The 21,093-nt window shown below is 33.7% G+C and overlaps 1 protein-coding gene and 1 long non-coding RNA gene across 2 annotated transcripts; one reads left to right on the plus strand and one right to left on the minus strand.

Moving 5' to 3' along the window:
* The first annotated feature begins 1,300 nt into the window (after positions 1–1,300).
* Positions 1,301–19,278, plus strand: LOC125052609 (chitooligosaccharidolytic beta-N-acetylglucosaminidase-like). Its single transcript, XM_047653551.1, has 11 exons — positions 1,301–1,381; positions 1,542–1,717; positions 2,885–3,093; positions 8,252–8,411; positions 9,379–9,509; positions 9,879–9,990; positions 10,855–10,992; positions 11,582–12,922; positions 13,778–13,878; positions 18,040–18,157; positions 19,170–19,278. The coding sequence occupies exons 1-11, from the start codon at positions 1,301–1,303 to the stop codon at positions 19,261–19,263; spliced, it is 2,661 nt and encodes an 886-aa protein (XP_047509507.1). The 3' UTR covers positions 19,264–19,278.
* Positions 3,708–4,835, minus strand: LOC125052610. Its single transcript, XR_007117462.1, has 2 exons — positions 4,491–4,835; positions 3,708–4,326 (listed from the first exon to the last, which is right to left on the minus strand). It is a non-coding gene; the product is annotated as an uncharacterized LOC125052610 (long non-coding RNA).
* Positions 19,279–21,093: the final 1,815 nt, after the last annotated feature.

Genomic DNA, 21,093 nt, shown 5'->3' on the forward strand with positions numbered 1-21,093 from the left:
CTACTCGTCCACTATTTACATCTCGACATTTTTATTCCTGCCAAATAACGAATGCCGCGAAGAAACCTAATCGAATATCTTCGTATGTATTTTAAGAAAACAAAATCGACGAATCGTTAATAAATATTATAATAAAGTATATTAGAACTATTAACGTTACACTATATTGGTACGAATAATAAACGATAATTTCATAACATACGCAATATTGCGTAAAGCTCCGAAATATATAACATAAAGTCTATATTATAAAGAAAGGTACCTACATATTATGTGAAAATGAATATATTATACATCTTAACAATTTTTTTAGGTAATACAAAATGTTTGAATATTATGATATATTGAAGAATATTATGTTATCTTCGTAATTAGAATATTATTTATAAAATCCCTCTTAACTGTGGCAATTGTTACATTTAATCTAAAATTTATCTGTTGCTAGGCAACCAGAAATAAAACTACTATATCACCCTCATAATTATTGACTATGACAATATAAAATATATAGACCACAAGCCCATGAACAAAAAATACCTGTGAAATGACCCAACCTGAATTACGCTTAGAAGGCTGTTACTATATCTGAAAATAGCTCTGAGCACTATGCCGTCATTTCTGAGCGGTACATGTGAGTACGTGAGTGAATGGACTTTCTCAGGTACAATGGGGGAATTTCGACTAATTATTAATGTACGGCTTTGTTATAAGTGTATAGATGATTAAAAATAAATGTCGAAAAACCTAATGCCGTACAAAAGTGATGGTGCCGGAAGTCGGTGCAAATTTTTAATTCGACGACAGTTGCAGAAGCAATATAGGTCATTTATTACTGTACGGCATTTGTGTGATTCCTTTTGGACACATATACAGATACTTTACCCGTAAACGCCGTACATATTCCCAGCGTATTTTGTACGGCACTAGGTTTTTCGACATTTATTTTTAATCATCTATACACTTATAACAAAGCCGTACATTAATAATTAGTCGAAATTCCCCCATTGTACCTGAGAAAGTCCATTCACTCACGTACTCACATGTACCGCTCAGAAATGACGGCATAGTGCTCAGAGCTATTTTCAGATATAGTAACAGCCTTCTAAGCGTAATTCAGGTTGGGTCATTTCACAGGTATTTTTTGTTCATGGGCTTGTGGTCTAATATAGGTATATAACAAGTTAATTACCAAGGGAATGCGCGGAAGTTTATAGTTTTGTCTACAATCTTATAGAACACTCTATGACAAATTTGTCTATGGTTGACACTTTGACGCGCAAAAAAATTGTTTATTTACAAAATGTATTCCGATGACCCTTCGTGTTCCGACTGTAAATTAGAAATTATAGAACGAAATTGGACTCAGTTATTACTAGATTGGGTATTTGTATTGATTTATTAATCTCCAACATGAGACAAATATTACAATCTGTAGATTAAAATAATATGTTTTTATAATAGAAGCTTGAATCAGTCAGGTTCTTAAGTTGTTATTGTTCTAGACTGAATTAGACTTTAAAATCAATAATTATTGGTTTCAGCTAAATAGATGTGTGTATCGGTCGAAAGCAGTCACCCAACTAAGTTTTCGGAGTCTGGTGGACATTATAGACAAATACAAGAATGACATATGTGCCGACGATTTTAATAAAGCATTATTGTGTACAGATGATTTGGAGCCATATATAGCATATAAATATCCTATATTACGACTAAGGTAAATGACTACATTTATTTACAATCAACTGGCATTTTTATAGATTTTCTAGCAGACCGGCCAAGCGTTGCTGTGGCTAAGGTTTTAGTTATATTACATAGTAGTAACCTATTATTATAGCTTATTTGAAACGTTGGTACTTTCAACACAGCGCCATCTGTTGGAATTGTGACTATCAAATAATAAACAAACTTTTTGCAATAAAATAATATTGCGGGTATAAATTGAGATGTAAGCTATCCTATCTTTTAAGTTAGATCAAACCGCACACGGTGTGCAAATTTGATTGAAATAGGTTCGGTAGTTTAAGGAGTCCATAGCGGACAAACAACGTGACACGTAATTTATATATATTAAGATAATATAGGTCATTTAATGCTGTCTTAAAAGTTCTTACAATATAAACATTAAAGAAATATCCAAAAATGAAAGCAACTTCAAGAATCGTCGTGGGGTTTGTAGTCGCATCCGCTTCAAAAAAGATGTGACCTCGTACGGGCAAGCCATCCCATGGCAAAAATCCATGAAACATCTTGGCGTCACACTCAATAGCGGCGTGTATTTCTGCAAACGCATAGCGGCGTTTGTCTCTTTTGCACCTTTCCTTCCTTCTGAATAAAAGGAGCCAGACCGGCAGGACCTGGAGCTCGGTACCTTATCCCAATGGATGACCATGATCGCCACTTCGACAAAAATAAACACCAACCCAACCCGTTGGTGCGTAATAGTTTCAACTACTACCCCTTCCCGACAAAAAGTCGGCCTTGTCACGTTCTAAGGGATCCGGATGATCCAATCACTAGAGCTAATAAGAAATTAAAAGCCGCCCTCGCGGCTAAGCCAATTCAGATCAGGATAAAAAACCGCCTTTACCAGGAAGGGCCGGGTCAATTACTTCGCTCACTACAGTGAGCTTCCGTCCTGTACAGAGTCACTGATTTCCATCACCTGGCGTAAACTAAGGCCAACTTTGACTTCCAGCGTTTATTATTCCATTACATATATTATGAACGTAAGAAGGATTTTCACAAATGGGAGTTCGTGCTTAAATTCTTTTCTGAATCTTACCCTAAACTCTATAATTTTCTTAAAAAGTAAACTAATAGTTAGTTAATAATAATAAACTAAAAAGCTTAAATATAAGATTCCTTTTTTATGATGTAAAAGGGATCTATACGAAGAGGCTGAGTTGCCAAAAAAGATCTACATTATGACGTCAATACTCCTCTTCCACTGCTGCACTAATTCCCAGGGGCAAGTAGAGAGTGACATTTGCAAGGAGATGAGAGATGATGAGCAGGAGATAATATTAAAATTCTGCGAAGAGTTGAGTGATATGGAAGTGACTGTTAATAATATAAATACAGCTATAAAAGGTATTTTTAAGTAATGTAGCTTTTGTCATCGTTTAAATAATAACTCATGTAAAAAACAAGTACTAACCATAACATTATGGTTCAAAAATATTTTTTTTACCAATTTTGTTCCCTGGATTTACAGATGTAACATTTTACTAAGAAAAATATTACTAGCATTCAAAAACCTGTATTTGTTTTGATAAATTTTGTTGTAGTTTTTGCATTGTCATCAATTCGTATTTTGTAGAAGAATTTAGAACCGTAGTGATGACTTGTTTGCTTTGGATATAGTTTCCGAAACATAAATATATTGTTTGGATTTAAGGATTCATATTTAAATATTAAGCTTATATTTAGGGTTAATTTAATCAAGAAAACATCTTCTTCAGCTAAGCCTATGATCAAATTATTATCATCATTTAGCTTTAAACAGTACACTACCCTTAAAGTTTACCCTTCCACCACAAACAACCACCAACCGGGACATTATTACTGTAATAATATTTATATGGCAACACAACGTTTGCCGGGTTAGCTATGGTCTAAGATCCCGATATACAACGACCTAGTCAAGTAGTGGGTCCGCGAAAAAAGGGGTTTTAAAAACTTAAAGTTAAAATGAATACAACCGGTCCGATTTGAGGTCCGTTTAATACTAAATATTACAAGTGTTCTATTATATTTATATCCTATTCTTAAAGGCCTACGTGACCGTTGTGCTGACACATTGTTCTCACGCTCTACAAGGAAACGTTACTTAGTAAGAACTAAGAGTGGTTCGTAAATCATGTAACAGCACTTCGGCTATTGAAATATAAAGGATCTTTGTACTACTATGTTGCAATGGTTTTTGTTTATATAAAATATAATTATCCTATGGTGGTGACACACGGGATTATATAACTCCTCCCTCCTTAAGAGCGAAATTATCAGGGGATTGCACATGCAAATTCTGATTATTTCGCCACTGCAACATATTAATAATCTTATTTTTTATAAAAAACACAACAATTAGCAAAATACAATAAAAGAGTGCCTAAACTAATGCTTTTCACTTTCACTGAATTGCCCATTTCACTATCACTATCTATGTTAAGTTGTTTCAGCATGTAAGACATGTGTTGCAAGTCACTAAGGTCCATTCCTTGTAAGTTTACTGGATTCTGATTTTCCTTAGAGTTCACTGGTGGCTGTAACTCCAGCAGCTTAATGGATGGGATACGTTCTGATGACATATTTTCTGTATGAACACTGTTGATGTAATTGATGTTGAGATCGCAGGGTTAATCTATAGTAATTACATATGTTCCCTTTATAGAGTTTCGGCTTATCTCATTTTTGCAATTCTTTTGAATAATGATTTGATTACGGGTGTATAATATTCATCTATTAGTTGATATTTTTTGTACCTTTACCTCTTCTATAATTACTGTATTCTGGTAACAGTTGGATGGGTTTTCCTTGAAGGTCATCAACTCCTCAATGGATGTCGTTTCAGGATACGGTGCCCCTGTTTTCTTGTGTGCAGAGATAATTTTCCTCAGAGACTTGTTTGCAAGGCTGTATAAGCGGTAAGTATGTTACACCTTTCACCAGGATATAGGGATATTTAGGAATGATTATTAAGGTTAGGTTTTTAGGGTCATGAAAGATAGGTAAGGGATACATTTTATTATAACTATAAGTTGAATTGGTTATTAAAGCTACCTCTAATACAAAAGTTATTTTCCTGTCTATCTAATAATATGTATGATTTAATATTAATCGTATCTTTCTAATTCGCTTATTTTTATATAAAGCGTTCTAAAATTACTTACAAAAAGATTATATAAACTTAAAACATATAGTATAGTATACTGCATTATTTTCTTTGGTACTTATGTCTTTTAACATTTTTTTTTTTCTACACGTTTTAGTCTTTCGTCCATAATTTTTGAGTTATTGTGTAATATTTCTGATGAATTAATGAGTCCATCTAACATTTTGGAAACAACTGTTAAACGCTTGTTTGTTGAAATTTTGTTGATTACCTAATTGATTAATTTACTGTTCATATCGTTGAGCATCTTCCTGATCTAAGTTTCCATTATCATTTTAATAATAGAGCCTAGAGGGTTCAATATTCCTCTTCGTACTCGGTGTGAAGGGATTATTTGCCTAATCTTTTCAGTAGTTATTCTTTCCAAATACTCTACTTGTTCCCTTATTCCTAAAAAATCTTTAAACTAAGGCTTATCATCACTTACTATCTTACTAAAATTACTATATTTCCTATTGTTTTATTCTAATTCCATCAGTAGGCCATTTAAATCTAATACCTTAAAAATAAGCCAGTTATCCTGTTGGATGAAGGCTGTTCCCTGTCTTACGGATCCCTGGATTGTTTTCAACCTTTTGTAGTTGAAGGCCCAAGCTGGGGCTCGTGAGTGTCATCATGATCACTAAGCACCACCTTTGAAGGTCGTTTTATGTTTTTAATTTTAACCTTTTTGTGTTTACCTCTAATTGTAATAGGGATGGTGTTTCTTTCAGGTTTTCCTGTAACTATGGCCTTTTCAAAACAAGGTTTATCCTTACTTCTGCGAGTGTTTATTAATTTTGTGTAAATTGTTTTCCCTTCTGGCAACGGGACGTCGGATTCGCCACCGCGTTTTTCTCTAGAGTTTTCCTTAAACGTTAACATTTTATCAGATATGTATTTGTATAAAACTTTTATTCTTTTGGCGTGATCTTTAATTAATTTTTGCAAGTATCGTGTCTCGAAGTCTATATTGAATGCGTTTTCAGAATCTACATGGCCAAACACTACTTCAAACGGTGTTAAAGTTGTTACAGTATGAATCGCATTATTATATGCCATGATGAGTGATATAATAGATGCGGCGTCGGTACATTGTTGTTCGTATTTTGTCAGTCTGTTGATTTCAATTAAGGTGGAATGAAAACGTTCAACTATTCCCATTGAATTAGGGTTCCTAGGCGTGCCGATATGTATTTGGATTTTATAGAGTGACATCATTTCTCTCAATAGATCGTTGTTGAATTCAGTACCAGGGTCGCAGCTTATTTTCTTAGGTATGCCGTAAAATGAAAAGTATTTTATTAGTGCGCGGATAACGTCAGGTGTGCCGTTACTAGGAATTTCAATTGCCTGTCTTAGTTTGCTAAAAGCGTCAACTAAGGTGAGGTATGTTTTTCCTTCGATACTAAATATATCTATAAATAATTCCTGGAATGGGGCATCTTGCGTTTGAGTTAACTGTAAATATGGTTTCAAAGGCTTTCGGTCATATTTAATTTGTTTACAGGCTTCACAAGAATTAATTACTGCTGATATAGTTTCTTTCATGTTATTCCAAAAGAAGTGTCGCCTGATGCGTGTAAAAGTTTCTTGAATATCTCTGTGACAGGTTTTTCCGCGATGAAATTTCAGAATAACGGCATTCTGTTCATTTTCATCGTCAATAAAAACGATTCTTTCCGTAGACTCATAAAATTGAATTGATCCACCTTTAAAAAGCCTAATTACCATGTTGCTGAATTGTTTGCGATGTTCCGTATATCCGAAATATATAAAATATTTCTTTTTGGGTTTTATGTATTCTTTCAGGAATTGTTTGATTAAATAATTACACAATTACTCAATAATTATAGCTCACAGAATTTGATGTGAATCTAACTTATAATTAGGTACACTTACTTTAGGGGTTGCAGAATTTCATGCACTAACCTACTTACTTCTATGTTTCTTTAATTTACTTATTACAATTTACGTTTATACGAATTTAACTCTAACAAAGTCTTAAAACTATCGTTAAGATGAGAGATGTCGATCTCAAAATAACAAAAGAAAAGTGGAGAGGGCTGGATTTGAAAGGTGAAAAGGTGACTTACCAGTACATCGCTGCCTCAACACTCGCACAAAACACCCTTAACGCTTTTGGATTTGCGTTCTTGACAAATTTATTTGTTCTTTTGAATAGCCGTTTTTAGCAATCGCGACGTAGTTTCCCCTTTTTAGGTAAGCAGAATTTGATGCTCGAACCGATAATTGAGAAGTACGTGCAGCTAGAGCGACTATCCTGTCCTCAGCGCCAGTCAAGTAGTGGGTCCGCGAAAAAAGGGGTTTTAAAAACTTAAAGTTAAAATGAATACAACCGGTCCGATTTGAGGTCCGTTTAATACTAAATATTACAAGTGTTCTATTATATTTATATCCTATTCTTAAAGGCCTACGTGACCGTTGTGCTGACACATTGTTCTCACGCTCTACAAGGAAACGTTACTTAGTAAGAACTAAGAGTGGTTCGTAAATCATGTAACAGCACTTCGGCTATTGAAATATAAAGGATCTTTGTACTACTATGTTGCAATGGTTTTTGTTTATATAAAATATAATTATCCTATGGTGGTGACACACGGGATTATATAACTACCTTCACCGAGATGCTTATTTAATGAAACGTATTTTATATTTAATTTAATATGTCAATAAATATAATCCATAAGGGTTGCCTAGCAAATTTCAGTCCAGAGTATGTTTAATTAATTTAAAAAAAATATTTTTTTAAACATTTCACCGATATGATTATTAGATAAATTCTAAACCAATCGAGTCAAAAATCAAGTATGAAGCCCATAGAATATGCAAACATTAGGTTGTTTTTAATCAATTAATTATTTATGTGTATATTTTTTATGTGACACTAAAGAATATATACATCTTTAGTTAAAAAAGAAGGTTATAGTGATACATATATAATACTACCCTGATTAAAAATATTGATTGAAAAAAATTCAAAAAATTTACTACATGCGAATTATAATTTTTTTTTTTAAATATTAATTAAACATACTCTGGACTGAAATTTGCTAGGCAACCCATATGGATTATATTTATTGCCATATTGAATTAAATATAAAATACATTTCATTAAATAAGCATCTCGGTGAAGGTCGTTGTATATCGCGATCTTATACTACTATGAGTTAGAAAAAATAAGTTACAAAATATATAACTAAACACATCCGTGGCTTAGTTCGTAACAATAGCAACAATAGCAATTTGCTTGGATAGTCAACTAAAACCCAAACCTATCAACGTAATTTAGCGTTAAGGTGTTTGATCTTTGGCCGATTTATTACGCGTGCGTATTGTGATTTAATGTCTTTACAGAAGCCTTTGAAATGAGAAATAGAAATGAGACAGAATCGAGGATTGAGACACCAAACTCATCAATGCAAGTGATGATATCATCCGAAAAGAAACCAAAGCTCACCTTCAAGTCATCTATCACTGTTCTGCCTTCTGTAGTTACAGAGACATCGATGTCAAGGTCACTAAAATCTTACACAAATGCAGATAATTAATTTCCAAGTTATTTATTTATTTATACTTCGTTACCTTATACAAAAACATACATATCAAAAAGCAGGTTACATAAGTTATTAGGCAAGGAGAGCCTTATCGCTAACAAGCGATTTCTTCCAGCCAACCCCAGTATGGAAAAATAAAAAAGAAACATCCAAGAAACAACCTACAGAGGGTTAAGTACAAGAAGTGAATAAGGGAGCGTATAGTAAAACGTTTCGTGACGGCCTAGTGACTCTTTATACCTAAAAGTTACCATTATGTGGTGTAAAGTACTAGAAAGTCGAAAATAATATTTACAATAACGCGTATTCCCCGCCCCGCATCGTAACGTTAAAAAAGGACCCCCCCCTCCAAAATTCATTACGTAATACTTAAACGCTCCCTAAATAATTAACAAAGAGAATACAAAATAACATGTTGGTAACGCTAACTGTAACTAAAATAAACTAAAAAATAAATAAATATATGTACATATTTAAAAACAAAAATGTAAAAGCTGATCCAAGGGTGAATTGAGTCACAATTAATATATATAAGTAGCTAATTATGAGGCAGAAGAAAAATTATCAAAAATCTTTAATAAATTTAAAGACTGAGCTCGTCTGACAGATATCAAGTGGTATGGAATTCCATAGCAGGATTTGCTTAGTAAAGGAGAAGTGATAGAATTCAGTTTTATGAATGCCCGTATTTCTGCAACCTTCTACCCTGAGCTTGTGTTTCTTTTTTTATTTTGCCATACTTGTCTGGAAGAAAACGCATGTTAGCGATAAGACCGCCCGTTGCCTAACAACTTATGTAATTTTTATATCTATGATTTAATGTAAACCAATAAATAATAAACAGAGATCCTATTCAATATTTTATTTAACAACATTTAAAATTCACTCGACCGCGTTAAAAATATTTTAACGATCCATTTATTTCAGATCCTCATTAGAGGGATTTTCTGATATTGCCTGTTATCCGGTAACGTACGGAAAGTTTAACGCTAACCAAATAGTGATGTCTTCCGATTCTAAAGATACTGATGTATCGAATTATAATTTGGACATACAAAGTAAGTGTCATTTGATGCAAGTTTCGAAGCATCAAATGCTAAATTAACCATGATTATAGCAACAGTAAATGTACCTATATGATAATGTACCAACAAATCATATTGACAACAAGTTGATGTTGATATTTACATTACATTTATTTAAATAGCTTTTAATAGTTCTCGACATCTTATAGGTTGTTGACATTTGAAGAAATACAATAGTTTCACACAACATGGTGATTTTTTTTATCGCTCTACCACTAATGCCGCGATTAATACGTCAATAATGTAATAAATTTGCGTTTATATTCTTTATAATAAGTTATATTTTTTTGTAATGCGCATAAACCAAGGACTATAATAATTAAATAAAAAAAACAATTTTAGAGTCAAAATGTCAAGAAGACTGTTCATGCACGAAATGCCTTACATCAACAACTTGTTGTGGTGATCCTGGGCGATCTATGGTGGAATGCGATCAACCCATGAAAAAGATCATGTCAGTATTAATTTTACTACAAACTGTAGTTAAGGTTATTTTTGTACACATTTTATTTATACATTTTTGATTTGAAACTTCTTTAGGCGCATGAGGGTAAAATTTTTACGGATATGCAGCGTTTTTGTCGAAGAACAGGGAGAGAGCGATTGAGAGAGAGTGAGAAAGGGCGAACGTAGCATGAAGCAAATAGCCATGGAGCGAGAGGTGGGAGAGAGCTATAGTGAGAAAGATTGAGAGAGAAAGAGAGAGAGAGTAAGGGAGATCGAGAAAAAATACATTTAAACAGTATTCGTTTAGTAGTTACATATAAGAACTTTAGATGGCAATTCTGTCGCATACCGTCTTGTTCAGTAAACGCAGATATTTACTTATATTAACATTAGCACGTATACTGTGTGTATACAGTGTGAATATAGATGTACAAATACATGAAGTGATCATATACTGGTACATGATCATCTATTGGGGTTTTTACCTAAGTAATAATTAATTTACATAGAAGTTTCACTTCTGACACGTGTACTTTGTACGCACGCACTTTTTTTAAATACATCAATGTGTATGCACAAAGACATCATGTAAAATTACGATCTAATAAAACATAAAATGATATTAAACATAAGAAAGTATCTAACAACACTACTCACAGTCCCTATTAAGGGGAAGACTATTCTTGTGTACTATTTTTGGCTTTCTCATAGTGATAGGGAGATAATCAACATGATTTAAATATCTCCGATGACAAAAATCAGTACCTAATGCATATACGTATCGCGTGATCAAGATTTTTTTACTTGCAAATAAAATACTTTTTAAATGTATAATCTTGTATATTTAATTTTTAAATCGTTTTTTTTACAGCTCTCAATGGAACTGGAAAATATGTATTATAGTTTCAAGCGCTTTTTTATTGTTAACTCTCGTGATTATTCTTAGTACTATACCACTATGGAAGATGAGTAAAAAACCGAAAGTTGTAAGATTAACAGAACAAAGACGGTAAGTTTTTTAACAATTAATAACAGGTGGCTTAAAGTTCTCTTCTTTACGTTATGGTAGAAACAATTTCAAATTAGAACTCTTTGTCCTATCTTATTAATTATTGTAAGGGCCATTTTCGTAAACAATAAGTGTACAGTAAAAAAACTAAGAATACATAAAACTAAAGACACTTGCAGTACTTTAATAGCTGGAGCTGCTGTGGGTGGCAATTTAATAATGTCACTAATTAAAAAAGTAAAATTTTCTAATATTATGTAGTTTTAATGAAAACAAACTTGTTTTTGACCATTACACTTACATTGTGAGATAGCTTACAAGTGCGTTGCCTTTAAAGAATTTGTATGCTCCTTTCTTGAAAGAACCTAAGTAGAATTGGTTTAGAAATACTTTAGTGGGTTGCTCGTTTCACACGTGGTGTGCACAGTGGTGGTTCACGGCAAAAAATGCCATAACGCTTAGTTGTGGAACGACGGACGTCAAGGTGGGATTTTACGGGTGGAATTTCGTATTCTGCTTCGACGTCCGATGATAATTTCGTATATTTATACGTATTGTATTATTAGTCTTTTTCTTGTTCTTCTTTCAGAACTGTAATCCCAGACTGGATGTGGCATTGTGATAATGGTTTTTGTAATAAAGTTTTTCGCCCCGCTACCAATATAAGCATGTATACTTCTATGAGCCGTTGCAAATTACTATGTTCTGGACCCCAACTTTGGCCGCAACCTATTGGGTATACCTACTTTAGCAAAACAATAGTGACTTTAGCAACAAGTAAGCTGGAATACAAATTTCAATCCATACCTTCCGATTCAGTTAACCAGTACTTAGCAGAAGCATTTAAACTTTTCTTAAAAGATTTAGCAAGACTTGAAAAAATAGATACTAAATCACGAGAACCTCTTAAAGAACCGGTCAAAAAGATGATTATACAATTGGACATTGAAAGTGACTCTGATCCGAGACTAAGGACTAATACAGACGAAGCATACATGGTTAAAGTAGATACAGAAAAACACCAGGTTTTTATTAAAATCAGTGCGGTTTCCTTTTGTGGAGTTCGACACGGCCTCGAAACATTAAGTCAACTGATCTTACTTGATCAAAGTACTGGTACTCTAATAACACTGTCTCATGCAGTTATTAAGGATGCACCAAGTTATAAATACAGAGGTGTAATGATAGATACTGGAAGGAATTATATACCCGTTATAGATTTAATGAGAACATTGGATGGAATGGCAACGTGCAAACTCAACACCTTTCATTGGAGGATATCAGACGTTACAAGTTTTCCTTTGAAGTTGTCAAAAACGCCGGAACTGTTTGAGCATGGAGGCTATGATAGAAGTATGGTTTACACAAGAGAAGATGTGAAAGCGGTGGTAAAGAGAGCTGGTATTCGCGGTATAAGAGTCTTGATAGAAGTGGCTTTACCTGGTCCAGTTGGGCGACCTTGGTCTTGGCTGTCAGATACAAGTTGCCCAACTAAAACCGAAAACTTTACATGCAACAATCCTTTGTGTCTGAGACTCCTGATGACAGAATCGGTTTTTGATGTTTTACAAAACATTTATGCTGAAATTATTGAATTAACAAAAGTTGATGACATTTTTCATTTGAGCGATGGAATATTTTCATTGATGCGTTGTAATAATTTAATTGAAGATAGAGATGGATATCTAGATAAAGCATTGTTTCGTTTAAGAATGGCAAATAAAGGATTCTTGCCGAAGCTACCGATAATTTGGTATTCACCACATTTGTCACGAGATTTCGAAGCTAAAGTTTGGGAGAAATTAGGTGTCCAACTCTTAGATTGGACTCAAAATCCTTCTGAATTTTATTTGAGTCAATTTAAAGTGATACATTCTACGAAATGGGATTTATCTTGCGAGATGAAAAAGCAACGATGCACTAGATATAGGTAGGATTATGCATAATAACTAACTTTCTTTTTGAAGTGAAAACTTCTGTAGCGGCGTTGTACACTTTTTTTGGAATTGGTAAAAAATGTTACACTCGCGTCAGGACACGTGACCTGATCGAAAATTCGTAAGACGGATGGAGGTTGGAGAGTAGACAGCAGGCGCGGCGTATTTAATGTAATATAAATTGTCATGTTTGTGTACGATAGCGCAATAAATAAATATTGTATTCTACAACATAAATGATAGTACTTTTATACTGATAAGTAAAGCAATTCGTGCAAAATTATTCCCTAACCATTCCAACATATCAAAAATGCACAACGTTAATATTCAAGTTTTCACTTCTGCCGGCACTCCCGGAGTGCAACCCCGTCGTTTTTTTAATACATTGTCTCTTCACTGAGACATCATGGAAAGTTTCGATCTCGAGTAATGATAAGAAAGTGGCCAATAACTACTTACAGTCTCTATTAAGGGGACGAACCTCTGTTCTTGTTTTCTATTTATTCACTTAACACTGTTTAGTTAAGACTAACGTGCACTAGCACTTATTCACTAATTCAAATAGTTTTGTCCTTTTCATGATAATAACTAGTAATATTATTTTTTACTTCTAGGCAAATATGATATTAATAAACACAAACGCGAACTATGACAGCCGTATATCAAAAGCTATTACGATTTTATCTATTTATATTATATTTACAAGCTTGGAGCATAAGTCTCGAGTCTGAATCTTGATCTCGAAGGGCTTTTATATATATTTCAGCATAACAACAAATTGTTCGTGATTGCTTAAGCATAGAAAAGTATGTTTTACATTCAGTAATTCAATAAAAGATGTTTTTTAGAACTTGGCAAGAAATGTACTCATGGAAATCGTGGAGAAATATTGAAGTTTTTACGATAGAAGGTGGTGAGGCCGTCTTGTGGACTGATCTGGTTGATACTGGTATATAGTTAGCTTCTAGTTTTGCGAATTCTATTGGATCACAATAACCAATATGACGAATGCAGATTCCCATAGTATTACCAATTTTTACTTTACTATATCCATTCTATGTTGACAGTAGCCGTAGAATTTATTTTCCCATTTGATTATTATTTTTGATTTTCCATAAAAGAAGATTAGATCATCATTTCGGTGTGTACATAAACACAAAAAATCCCGATTAATTTCATAACATGTTAAATGGTATGATTATATAGCGCAATTACTGCATATTAAACCTATTACATTACTGGTTTATTAGTGCGTATCTCATTGGCACATATCGTGTGTTATTTATTCGTTAATCGGTTGTCAAGTAATGCTAAACTTGCCGTTTAAGTACGTTGTTTGCATCATTATTGAATGATATTTTTTTACGCTTGGAGTGAATAGTTTGGCAACATATTACAGTGTCCAATGCTAGATTTAGAATTCTGGAGGACTCCGTTTATAAAGGAGGCTTAGCCTGGACCAAATATATTCCAAATAAAATGGATAATTTTTTAATCGAGTTTTCCATTCCGACTCATTGGTCTAGTGGTTAGTAACTCTGACTGCGAATCCATGGGTCCCGGATTCGATCCCCGGCTGAGACGAACATCGATGTGATGATCATTTGGTGTTGTGCTTAGGTCTTGGGTGTTTAAATATGTATTTATATGTCTATTTATCTATAATATGTATGTATATCCGTTGCCTAGTATCCATAACACAAGCTTCACCAGCTTAGCATGGGACTAGGTCAATTGGTGTGAATTGTCTTTAAAAAAAAAAATTACGTAATTTACTGTGAAAACAAATAAAGATTATTTTTATTATTAAAGCCTATTGTGAAGGCCCCGGCTGCACTCCCCTGAAACCGGTTCTAACAGTGTCTAAGTAAAATGTTACTAAAAAGTAAAATGCTATGTCAAATTGAAGGTGTGAATTTAGAACGAAAGAATGGTTCGATTGTGAATGTTCAGGAGCATCTCTAATCCAATAAGGATCAACCTTCCGTTTCACTAGTCTCAATTAATCAAAGCACACCATCGTATTGTCTTTGATTAACATAACCTTTACACATTTAATTTACACGTTGCATTGTATCGACTAAAAGATGGAGGGTTTTGAACCCTCCGGGGGAACCAACTCCGGGGAAATAAATACAGATAATGCAACTTTCTCTGCAACTGTGATACTTTTTGACATTCAACATCTTTTGTCTTCAGTCACCGTGACCACGCACGCTGTAAAGCACGCGAAACGTCGGATAAATTTAAAATTATGTCAAATAGTTGTAAATTTATAATAATACATAACTTTAATCCGGTAAAAAGCGTTTTTCTTTAAAGCACACCATCGTTTTACATTCGCACTGGGCACGGGAGTCATATTAATTGCAAATATATCGAAAAAAGAGTTGCCAACATACGAAACCAGGCTACCGCACTTTAAGATGCTGTCATTGGACAGTCATAGAAAATCATTTGCGTTTAAGATATTTAAGAATCAGGCAGATTGCTTTTAACTAAATTAAAATTTAGTTTACCCTTTATATACCTCAGGCATCCCAATTGTCCCACCTTTCAGAAGAACGCGTTTTGCCAAAAGTCATCGACATCCGGATCGAGGATTCTGATAAACGAGCTAGGTCTGGATATCCATAGTTGCTCACAGTTTGAAATCAATTTTCCTTTAGTTTTTATAATGGATTTTTTAGGTTTACTTGTTTTTATCTCTTCGTGTTGCCTATAAGTGTTTGACACATTAAATCTTGTTTTTTTTTCTTGTATCAATGTGTGCCGAGCATTGGTAAGCTTTTGTAAATAACATAGTTTTGGTTATATAAGCACATTGATATACAAAAAACCCAAGGTGCACAGTCTCGAATAAAAGTAACGCTTGAAAGTGTCCCGAAATACTATTTCTGTCCCTTTCTATAACAGTATGTCTATAACAGTATATGTTACAAGCATATATTATTGCAAAATCAACCTTACGCGAATTGCTTAAAGTTGTTATTACAACGCAGTGTATACGTACTTAAAGCAATAAAATTTTACGACCGACCGTGGTCGGTAGGACAAGGTATTGAGTGGAGTCGAACATGACTTTTTTATTTACAACTATTTAACATAATTTTAAATTTATCCGACTTTTCGGGTGCTTTACAGCGTGCGTGGTCACGGTGACTGAAGACAAAAGGTGTTGGATGTTAAATAGTTGTAAATTTATAATAATACGTAACTTTAATCCGGTTAAAAAGTTTTTTCTTTAAATTAAAAAAAAAATTTAAATTGGCTACCTCCTGACCTACACTTTATATAGCGTAAATATATTTGTCAAAAACTACATACAAAAATGTTCAAAAGTACATAAATTTATTTATAAAAAAAAAAGCACAAATAAATAACATCGACTCCACTTATTAGACGCGAGACTATTTGAAATGAGCGCACAATTTAGAATGTTGCGCTCATTTTTTGAGGACGTTTTTTTGACGTTGAGTGTGCATCTTGGGTTTTTTGTATATCAATGTATAAGCATTAAACATATTACACGATCATTTGACTTCTAGCATTTTTCGACAGTTTAAAATACAAACGATTACACGATGAAGTTTATTAAAATGTTTTGCAACGCATTTAATAATATCACAAATATAAGAAATCAAATAAACCTGATAACATTCACAACATATTATTTGTTTCAAATATTAGCGAAATCTAGTTACCTATAATGCCTTGCTAAATGTACTTAATCGACACACTATATACGTCTTGTATTGTGATATATATACCTTGACCTGTGACATATTAGCCTGGAATTTATGAAGCAGTATAAATGCGAATTTAAGACAGTGTATCTAATTAAATGTCTTAGATTTAATATTTCACGATTAGAGTGAACAATTTTCACTGACGTTATGACCATAAACAGTTATTGGGTGATAAGGTTTCATGTTTTTGAATTTAGCATTTCACAAATTTAAAAAAGATTTAATAAATTGAAAAAGTTTAATAAAATGAAATCTTCGTCTATCTAATAATGATCATATTGCCAATATCTTTTAAAAGGGTCGTGTTTTTGTACATTCCAACGAAAATTTAATCCACGATTGTGGAACACGTATGCGTTCTTCGTCTTGGACGACCTGTGTCAGATTTACCCGACTTTCTAAAAAATAATAAATGAAAACAGATACAGAAATCTCAGGTATGTTCTTAGGCAAGAGTTGTACTACCAATGGATAAATATTATTGGATAATAATAATAATAAAGCCACTTCTAATTCCATATTATTAATTTTTTTTAATCAAATGGGTGTTAGTTTTGTTATTAGACTTCGTGTACGTTAGTATGGATCCCTTTTAGGAAAAAGTTTCTATTTGGACTATGTCGTCAGCCCATCGTTTTTGTGGTCTTCCCACGGTTCTTTTTTCTGAGGTCCCTTCCAGCGGGTGGCTTCAGCGGTCCATATTTTATCTGTACACCTAATGCAATATGACCTGCCAATTTCTATTTCAGCTGTAGGCGTGGTTTAGCGCGTCCGTGATCTTAGTTTAGTAGTCACTTCATATTGTGAATCTTTTTGATTTTTAAGATGCTCCACTTCATTGCTCTCTGGGCACTAGTCACAGTTAATATTTTTTACTTATTATAATACTAATATTATTGGATAATAATAATAATAAAGCCACTTCTAATTCCATATTATTAATTGGGTGGCTTCAGCGGTCCATATTTTATCTGTACACCTAATGCAATATGACCTGCCAATTTCTATTTCAGCTGTAGGCGTGGTTTAGCGCGTCCGTGATCTTAGTTTAGTAGTCACTTCATATTGTGAATCTTTTTGATTTTTAAGATGCTCCACTTCATTGCTCTCTGGGCACTAGTCACAGTTAATATTTTTTACTTATTATAATACTAAAATATTAAACATTAAGTTAACTGTGTTAATGTAAATTTAAAACTATAACAAGATATGTCAAATCACAAATCTATGTTGGAAGAACTTGCACTTTGAACCTTTAAAAATGTCCGACCTTCGAAACAATTATATGGCCTGTATTTGTTACTTCTGGGAAGCTTGTAACGTTGTGTTTTGAAACTTCATTATAGGTGTCAAATTTACAGGTAACATAGACGAACATTTGTGGCCGCGAGCGGCAGCTGTGGCCGAGAGGCTGTGGTCAGATATGGTTGCAAACTCTAGCGCAACCAAATTTGTCTACCTAAGGCTTGATACACATCGGTAAGTACTTTTAAATTTATTAATAGAAAAAATATAATAATACTTCTATTATTGTCTCCTGCTGAACAGTATGTTTAACATATTGAAGACAATGTTATCTAGAATGAATTTTGTGAAAATTCAGTCAAATGTATCTTCAGTAAATTGTGAACCAAAGATATAAAAATCGATATTTTTTTTGACGCAGAGCATTGTTGGCCTAGTGGCTTCAGCGTGCGACTCTCATCACTGAGGTCGTAAGTTCGATCCTCGGCTGTGCACCAATGGACTTTCTTTCTATGTGCGCATTTAACATTCGCTCGAACGGAGGATGGAAACATCGAGAGGAAACCAACATGTCTTACACCCAAAAAGTCGACGCTGTGTGTCAGACACAGGAGGCTGACCACCTACTTGCCTGTTAGATAGTTTTCAATCATAAAGCAAATTCTGAAATCTTCGTATCAGACCTAAAGAAGTTGTAGTGCCACTGACTTATTTTTTTGGCATATGTTTAGAAAAAATACGCAAGACAATTTAGAATTATTAACTATTTATTTTAATTTAATAAACTGACCTAACGCTGGGCTTTATAGTACGTATATAGATATTGATATAATACATATGATGTGATTGGGATAATTACATAAATGGTATTTTTCATCTTCTTCTTATAGTGCCATCTCCTTGCGAAGGTTGGCAATCATCATGGCTGAATAGTTTAATTTGGATGCCGCGCTTCTTAACAATGACTTGGTGCTTTGAGCAAACCATTGTCTTAAGTTTTTGAACCAGGACGTGCGTCTGCGGCCAAGTCTCCTTCTACCTGCCAGTTTGCCTTGTATGATTAGTTGAAGGAGCTCGTATTTATTTTTAATCAAGGCTTTCAATAATCAGTCATAATATCAGTGGCACTAATAAGTCCTGGACTCTAGTCCTCATGATGACAGGTAACAAAGGTCATCATAGGAGCTTGATACTATTCGAGTACCTACTTAACTTATTAAAAAAACGCCTTACTTAAATGTTGCAGGTGGCGTATGCTACTTCGCGGTGTGAAAGTTAAACCAATCTGGCCGACCTGGTGTAGCTTCAACCCTGGCATATGTTTAGAAAGAATTCCTTAATAAAACAGCTTTTTTACTTTTTGATTTATTTACATATAAAAGTTATTAAAAATGGCTTGCCACGCAGGAATCATACAATCTACTATGAAATAAAAACAAAGTATGTTAAACAATTTAATGTGAGCGGTCGCGGTGGGCTAAATAAAAAACGTTAAAATATGGGTCTAACCTTGAATCCGATACAAAAAAGTATATTGATCTTAATTATATAGAGCTCTAGAATTGGTTGGTTCAGTTGTGCAAGAAATTAGGTTCGAATTGAAGAAAATTGTAAATTATCGCTGGGTAAATCCCGGTGCAAATATAAAAACGAGAATTGACTGGTACCCACAAAACCTTTTGGATTACGTCTTCACAACAGAAGAGGTGCCAGAGAATACCTGCAGCTGAGTTTTATCATCGGACGACGAGGATGGACACAGATTATACAATTGAGCGTTTCTAAGGCAATTTTTGCCGCGTCCCACCACTATGTGGAATCAGCTGCCCACTGAAGTATTTCCGAAACAATTCGACATAAGAGTGTACCAATTCTTAAAAGGCTGGCAACGCACTTGCGAGGCCTCTGGTAATGTGTCTATCGGCGGCGGTATCATATAACATCAGATAACCCTCCTGCCCGTTTGCCCAATGTTTTAAATAACATTGGGCAAACGGGCGTAACAATAGTAACGTAACAACACTAACGTAACAATAGTTAAGTTGATTTACAATTAGCTATTGAATGAATGAATGAATGAAGCCTTTATTTCAAACAACCATACATCAGTTCTTAATTAATCTTATGAATTGAAATATTTTGATATTTAATATTATATATTTATTTATACATTCTAAAAATATGTGTACGCCAAGAAAATATGACATCACAAAATTAACACACATACACATCAATTACATTAGAACATATAATAAAAAAAACAAATAATAATAATAACTAAAACTAAAAAGATAATAAATTACAATAACAGTAATAAACAAAACTAAATGGAAACAAACCACATTAAGAGCCTGCAAAAGAAAGTTACGGTAAGTTGGTACACTGTTGACACATCAATAAAATCTTTGACGATTCATATGTGTCCTTGTATTGTAGGGGCCTCATAGCCTAGCCTCATAGCCTCATAGCCTAGCGGTCGGTTCTAAAGACAAGCACGTATTATAAAAAATCCTATACTTGACGCTGGCTAATGCACAAACCGTGCCAGAGCCATAAAAAAAAGTGTACTTGTTTACCTATATGAATAAAGATATTATGAGTTTGAGTTTGAAAAAATATTTTCATCAATGTTTGTAATTAAGTTGTAAGAGCGAGATAGCCTATTCACTTGACACATTAAAAGTAGCAGATAAGAGAGCCGTAGGTACGTATAGAAGACTTTTAGTTCGAGTAACGCTATGATTACAAAGAATCCACTCAATCTTCCTCGGTGTTTGCTTGTCTTCCAACATAGGCCTCCTCCAAATTTGTCCACTACATGCTGGGCTCTTCCTTAGTGGGCCTGATACTCTTAAGATCGTCTTCCTATCGGATCACTGGTCTTCCTCGGTTTATTTAACCTTGTCTTGGACACCATTCTACAATTTCTTTAGTCCATTTACCTTACAATTAGCAATTACCGGAATTAAAGTGTCATGAAAAATCTTTGATACCATGCATCAGTTCAGAATAAATAAAATTAGGAATATATTTACAGTATTTTTAGAAGATGGGTGTTTATCTATACTTCTATTAAAAGCTGTGAGTGTTTTTTGTTAAACGAAATTTCAAGAATATTCTTTTGAATATTTTGAATTCAAAATTGTGTGTAGTCCATTCCAATTAAGATC

This window comes from Pieris napi, chromosome 9 (genome assembly GCF_905475465.1).
Source record: "Pieris napi chromosome 9, ilPieNapi1.2, whole genome shotgun sequence".
In the NCBI taxonomy this organism is placed as follows: Eukaryota; Metazoa; Arthropoda; class Insecta; order Lepidoptera; family Pieridae; genus Pieris; species Pieris napi.